The sequence below is a fragment of the Neolamprologus multifasciatus genome, chromosome 23 (assembly GCF_963576455.1).
Source record: "Neolamprologus multifasciatus chromosome 23, fNeoMul1.2, whole genome shotgun sequence".
Taxonomy (NCBI): Eukaryota; Metazoa; Chordata; class Actinopteri; order Cichliformes; family Cichlidae; genus Neolamprologus; species Neolamprologus multifasciatus.
Window position 1 is genome coordinate 18,115,853 of NC_140460.1, and position 7,652 is coordinate 18,123,504.

The 7,652-nt window shown below is 40.5% G+C and overlaps 1 protein-coding gene across 1 annotated transcript in view; it reads left to right on the top strand.

Annotated features, from left to right (window-relative positions):
• Window positions 1-2,367, top strand: part of LOC146491335 (uncharacterized) — a 30,382-nt gene extending 28,015 nt beyond the window's left edge. The window contains exon 17 of the mRNA XM_085152696.1: window positions 487-2,367. Within this exon, the coding sequence (XP_085008822.1) occupies window positions 487-696 (210 nt within the window). The 3' untranslated portion in view covers window positions 697-2,367. The remainder of the gene's footprint in view (window positions 1-486) is intronic.
• Window positions 2,368-7,652: the final 5,285 nt, after the last annotated feature.

Below are 7,652 nucleotides of genomic sequence, written 5' to 3' on the forward strand. Positions count from 1 at the left end.
CCTTTCATAGTATGTAACTTGAAGGCCCTGAGTACTTTCTCCCACACTGAAAACATTTGAATGATAAAATTATTTTATCATTACCTAATAAGACTGATTCAGGACAGACAATTAGTTATTTTAAACTTTTCTAGCAGTCCTTCACAAACAGGGAACAGTCTGTCTATTCTCTCCATCTGTCAGCTGCTGCTGGCTCTTCTTCCTCCTCTTCCTCACACACTGCTGAGTTTGTCCTGGTGGATCATCAGGGGTGCAATGCTGGACACTTGCAGTTGTCACACATGGAATTCAAATGTGTGATAAGCTGCAGGATTCAAACACAACACACAAGAATTTACAAAGTAATAAGAAAAATCTTGCAAAAATAATTTCAGGTACTTTACTAATAACTATAAAGAATAATTTGTTACTTATAATTAGCATCAAACATGACATTACTTAGAAAAATAAAGAGAGTAACCATCATCTTCCCTTTCTGTTTTTTAGGGTTTACAAATTTTCCTCCTCTTCACAGCTCGAACACGGGCCTTCAGAGCCTCCATGTCACGGTCCATGCAGTACATTTCCTCAATCAACATCCCTCTGAACAACACAAAGTACAATCTGCGGAAGAAGTGGAATACCTGGAATATGAGCCAATCGGAGACCTACAGGGATCTGAGTGACATCGAAATGACCACCAGCAAAACCCTGTAGAACCTGAGGAGGACTAACAAAAAAGCCTCTTGCAGTAAAAACTTGTCATGTTGACAAGGATTACATGCATACATCACATCACATCACAATGAAAATTCATATTTTTCAGTGTAAGCTAATAGCTGGGAATATTGCTGAAGTCTCCTGGATGAGCTTCTGAATTTTTAAGTGTATTTTTGACTGACTGAACTGCATTTCCCAGAATTTCCAACATGCTGTTCTGCCATCAGAGGAAGAAGCGGTTGGATTTCCTGACTGCTTTGACAGTGTCTCGCTCTCTACATGAAAGACGACAGAGATGACATAGATTATAAAGACTGCTCTTCTACGCACTTTTTATCCAAAATTATGATCCTGAGTTGGCATTTTTCCTTCACAGCTATCTATAAGTTCACTGTATCTCGTATAAAAGACAATGTTTTGTTCATCACATCAATAGGCAACATAAATAAATATTTATTGTTAGGTGGTAAAGTTCATATTTTATCCAATTCTTTACTTTCCACCTATAAATTAGAAATACAAAAATTGAAGGCTCTGAAAATGCGCTGAGGTTTGTTCATGCTTTTTGTACAATACTGATGCACTGTTATTTTTAGTGTTTGTTTTTGTGCTGTTATTTATGTCCAGCAGAAACTCTTGTTTCTGGATTCATTATGAATTCAAGGTGCTGTGCTGGTGTCCAAGCAGCTCTTCATACTGATCTGAAGTGATTAATGATGGTGAATGTGTCTTTTTAAAAACTGGTGACCCAGCTGGACAAAGCAGTGATCATTGCTGCCTCCAGGTGGTGACAGTTAGTTTGTTTTGACTTCAAAGTTCACAGCAGGGCTGAATGATAAACGTTTTATTTTACCAGAGAATAATGTTTATCATCATTTAAATTGTACTGGAAGCTTTTGAAATGTTGGAAATGTCACACCTTTTAATTTTAAAATTGCACTTTTTTCTTTAATGAATTACAGTTATTTGTATTTTAAGCTTTGGCTTGTGTCTGAAAACATTTAGCTGTCCACTAATTTCAGATTTGCAACATAAAAAAGTATTATCAACACTTTGAGAGGAGCCAATCTGCATTTCTACTCGAAGTTTTGAGCCTTTAATTTGTCATTTTAATTTTAAAAGATTTGGTGGCGTATTGTTATTTTGTTATGTTGTCTACTAATCCAACAGTTTGTGGTTTAATATGAAATGTGAAGTTTTGATATGATTTTTGTATTGAACAACTTTGTGACAGAAAAATGACACTTAATTGGCGAACATAGTTGTCTTTAAAAACTGATTTCCACTTTAAATACATTTGTGTGTTATTTTGTTTGCTGTCTTTTTTATTTTCTTTCTTATACTCTAATGTGGTCTTCATGATTTAACAGTTCACTGGCATAAACAGATTTTTCAGTGTTCTGTAATGGAAATGGCAGAAATATTCTTTTTTGCATTATATATTCTTATTTTAAAAGGTCTGAATTATTTCTAAATCTTCTAAAGTTATTGCTAAAAACTTTATTTAAATAATTCCTCCACGGTGCTGTAAGACACATTGCCAGTTATTGCAAATGCTTGATTGCAGTTGTTGCTACTAAAACCAGTTATTAGGTGCAACCAGTTATTAGGTTTGGGGGCAATCACTTTTTCACACAGGGCCCTTAATAATAAATTCCTTCATTTAAAAACTGGATTTTTGTTTACTTGTGTTATTATTGTTTAATATTAAATTTTTTGATGATCTGAAACATTTAAGTGTGACAATATATATACAGAACCTCATATGGGTATTTTGCAATCGCTACATTTTTACGTTTACATATTCACTGGTATGTAGTAATATCACAGCAGTACTGCTGTATATCAAATGATCAGCGGATGTCAGTACATCGTGCATTGTGTGATTTACCTTTTGGTGGGAAAAAAAATTCACAGGCATTTATCATACCATCACTAGTTGTGAGAGTCCCAGTCTCCAGGGGCAAGGGTTTCCTCTATCCACAGTTTCCAGTAGATGTCGGTAGACGATGCATGTCAGACATGACCACTTTTGTAACATTTTTATTCTCGACTGCAACGTTCCAGCTGCCAGCCACACATACACCAACAACTTCAGTCAGGACCCAGTACAGACTTAAATGCAGGGGAAGTGTGATGAGCACTGCCTCCCAACGCCACAGACCCCGCCAACCACAATGTCTTAAATAGAGAAGGTGTTGAAGCTTTGCTCTGATTTCAAAGAAAGTGTTATGACCCAGGTCATGATTTTGTGTGTTGCTTTTGCTCGCCACACCAGAGGGTGGCGTTGTTTATTCTCTGTCTTGTTTGTGCTTGTTTAAGTTCCAGGTGGAGACTGACCATTGGTGGAGGGATGAGGCTGTGTCCCAATCCAGCGACCGCACGCTTCAGTGAATAGTAAATGTCAAGGTGACACCTTGTGACACCTGTTGGAACCACGTGACCGTAAATGCACAGTCCCACAAATCTGTGAATCATTTTCCAGACAGAAGGCAGTATGAATAGAAGTATCACAACTGCAAGTGTAATCAATTGTACCAATATTACCCTTCCCTGGCCACAAACTGAAATGTCAACCATGCAGGAATGTAGCTGTGCACACACCAAATATCTGCGTGAGCCACCAAGACATCACATATTTGCAAAGGTTATCACGCCATCCATGTCAAATATAATAGAGAACCCCCTGATCTTAACCTAGGACCTTAAAAAGTAAATGTTTGGCCTCAGTCAGTGCTGCCCCTGTCCCACAATAAATCGTTTTGCCTGACATTTCAGTTTGTATGTCCCACACAGCTGATTATGCTGAACATACGGAAAACAGGTAACTGATAAAACAGAAGTGCAAGATGGTCGGGAATGTAATCCAATGTCTTGCTGCATTCCAATGGCAAGGAGCAGACGGCCGAACTCATCCGACTCCGCCGTGAAAATGAGCACCTGTCCACCGGTGCAAAACACTCAGCCGCAGTGGGTTGGAGGTACAGCAACAGCATGAGGTTTCCAATCAGTGAGGCACAAGGGAGAGTGAACTGTCTGCCCTGCGGTCCCAATCTAGTACATTTTGCTGTGGATGCCATTCAGGGAATAACCTGATTTTCATGTTCTATCATATTTCGTCTGTCAGAGCAATCGTGGAGAAGATGGACCTGGTAGGGAAAACCTCCCCTGTGCAGGCCAAACAAAAATGGGTGAATCTAAAAAGGAAATACAATGTAAAGTGGTATTGACAGATGTATCTCCACACAGAATACTGCAAAGTCATCTATGTAAACCTGTACTGTAGCTGTTTTTGCCAACTGCCACTTTTGATGTACTCTGCCTTTAGGAGTGCAAGTATCCAGCGACAGGCAATGGTGCAAGTGGGAAGCCCACTGCTGCAACATGGCCCTGGTTTGGACCCATGGATGAGGTGTTAGGACAGAGGCCCTCTACCAGGCCTCCAGTCCTAATTTCCTCCATCCAGGAGGACACACCAGGGCCCAGTGAAGTAGTGGGCAACCCACTTCCTCACCAGGAAGAGCTGGAGGATGAGGAGCCGCTGGAGGCACGAGTGGCGAAAAGGAAGAGGGACGGGGAGGATGAACTCATTGCTCTAATAAAAGAGGACATGGCACAGCAACGTCAAATGGAGGAACGGAGAGCCGAGAGGATGGACAGGCTGCTAGGTGGCCTTGGGAAGCATGTCGAGCAGAAAAAGGAATGAGTCGTGTTCACAGACATCTAATGTACATATTTGCACTTTATTTATGTTGGCGTCCCAAACTTTGTTGTGTACAAACAAGATGATTTCAGTTATGTAAATAAAGTCATTCGTAACATCCCAACTGTATTTGCATGTTTGTAACGAACTCCATAAAACAATTTTTGGGGGCCTGACCTATTGCATTTGCCAAACTGCGAAAATAACAACAGTACAACGAAAAACACAAGGATTATTGGTAATGAAATGCCCATTGTGGTCCAGGATTACCCTGAGTGTCCCAGTATGCACAGGCATTGTTAACCAGGCCTGACATTTGGCTGAGCAGTTGCTGCTGAAGTCCTGGTGCAGCCGAAGATAGCGTAGAACCTGCCAGCTGGGGAAAGAGGGTGGCTGGGTGACGGTGAGGAGGAAGCATAGTCCTAAACAGAAGCCCCAGGTACACCACCAACCCGTTCATGTGTCTAACCATTTTTCCCCACTCAGCGACACACCCGCCGGGGGTCAAACTCTGGTAATTGGTGATTTTGTTCTCAGACATGTGAAGCTAGAGACACCGGCAACCATAGTCAATTGTCTTCCAGGGGCCAGAGCAGGCAACACTGAAGGAAATTTAAAACTGTTGGCTAAGGGTAAACGTAAATTCAGTAAAATCATAATTCACGTCGGCAGTAATGACACCCGGTTACGCCAATCGGAGGTCACTAAAATCAATATTGAATCGGTGTGTAACTTTGCCAAAACAATGTCGGACTCTGTAGTTTTCTCTGGTCCCTTCCCCAATCAGACCAGGAGTGACATGTTTAGCTGCATGTTCTCCTTTCGCAACTGAGGTTAAACATGATATATAAGTCACTTAGTACGGTGGCCCCTAGAGACAAAGCACGTACAAACTCCAAAACACTTGCAAACTCCAAAACACATGCAAACTCCAAAACACATGCAAACTCCAAATCACTTGCAAACTCCAAAACACTTGCAAACTCCAAAACACTTGCAAACTCCAAAACACTTGCAAACTCCAAAACACATGCAAACTCCAAAACACTTGCAAACTCCAAAGCACATGCAAACTCCAAAACACTTGCAAACTCCAAAACACATGCAAACTCCAAAACACATGCAAACTCCAAAACACTTGCAAACTCCAAAACACATGCAAACTCCAAAAAAAAACTTGCAAACTCCAAAACACTTGCAAACTCCAAAACACATGCAAACTCCAAAACACATGCAAACTCCAAAACACTTGCAAACTCCAAAACACATGCAAACTCCAAAACACATGCAAACTCCAAAACACTTGCAAACTCCAAAGCACATGCAAATTCCAAAACACAACGGAAGTGCTCCAGGACGCTAGGGGCAGTGTTGAGCTTTTGTTACCTATTAACTACACAAGCCAGGCTGTACCAATGACCGGATTTGGGGTCTGCAGCCTTAAAGGCCTCATTTTAAGGCCGATTACGTCACAGCGACACGACGAAGGCTGTCCCAATTCAAAGGCTGCTCGAAATGCGGCCCTCAAATGCGTCCTTAATTTCCCTGAATTTTAAGGATGGGTCGCTGTAGCCTTCATGGCCCAACATATCCCAGATTTCATAGTGCGGCTGTGGTGTGGATAATTTTGCCGAAAAAAACGGCGGAAGCGGAGCCGCCGAAGAGTAAACTTTCAGAAGTAAGTACTGAATATTATGTCACTTATTTATGCGCAAATGTTTTTTATAATGAAGAACATTAAAACATTACTGTTGGCCACATGTCGGGAAAGTTATGTGACATTAGCGATGTTTGTACTAACTTGGTTTTAAAGCCTTTACTCCAAAATATACGCCGTTCAATAGTTGACTTTAATCTTACAGAGAATGTGATGATTTTATGGATAATTAAAGTCAGTCATATATCCACAAACACAACAGGCTGAAAGTCAGTGATGCTGCTCGGTTTGCAGTCCTGAATATCACGGAACAAGCAGGTTTCACTGCACTGTTAATGTTAGCTATGTTATATTGCTGCCTCTGTTCGGTGGTGTCGAGCCAAATGGAGTTTAACGTGTGTTTGAACGAGCTGACGGTTCACTCGTTAAGCTGAAAGAAAGATGCTTTAATCACAGGAGTCACACATGTGTCCACTGTACCATCTGGGAACTCTTCTTGTTTCGTAATAACACAGTCCTCCTTCTTTTGTGCTGTTTTGTAGCAGTGTATACACCTGAGGCTGTCACCTGTCTGTCTGTCCTGCACTCTCTCTCTTTTTCTTTCTCTCTGATTGTGTAATAAAAGTATGAACATGTATTTATAAGTTACACTTGTGTTTGAATCCTGCAGCTTATCACACATTTGATTTCCATGTGTGGCAACTGCAAGTGTCCAGAGTGAGGACAGACTGAGGGACCCACTGCTGCACATCATCTGTGAGGCTTTGCACCCCTGATGATCCACCAGGACTCAGCAGTGTGTGAGGAAGAGGAGGAGGAAGAGCCAGCAGCAGCTGACAGATGGAGAGAATAGACAGACTGTTCCCTGTTCGTGAAGGACTGCTAGGAAAGTTTAACATAACTAATTGTCTGTCCTGAATCAGTCTTATTAGGTAATGTTCAAATAGTTTTTATCATTCCAGTGTTTGCAGTGTGGGAGAAAGTACTCAGGGCCTTCAAGTTAAACACTATGAAAGGCAGCAACAAGTTTAATATTCAGAAACCTAAAGTATGTATCAGCAGCAGAATGGACCTAAAAATAAATGTTTGTTTCAGTTCTATGAAGCTTTGAGTATTTTGGATTAGTAGCAGTGCTGTGTTTGTTGCATCATATTGCTGTAATTGTTTATATGCTTTATATATTCTGAGGTAAGTTGATCTATAGTGTTACATCATATTCTATAATGATGCTATGTGTTTGTAGACTTTCTGCCCAGTTTGACCCATTTAGCAGAAGTCAGCCTGTTTAAGGCTCTGATATCTATTCTGTATGACTTAAAGCAGTTATGACATGGTCTGATTTTCTCACCCAATAAAGGAATATTCAATATATCAGTCTACTCTTCATTTTATCAGAAACAGTTATCACAGCTCATATAATTTCTTTTTACACACGTATGTAAGCAATGAGCCAAATTTAGTAATGCCAACATACTGAAGGAACAACATTTCTCTCTTATATATGATACACCTATATATGCACTGTCAAAGATACTTGTCTTTGAGTGAAGATTTAAGGTGATAAGACCTATAAATAACTGCAACTTGAATCTG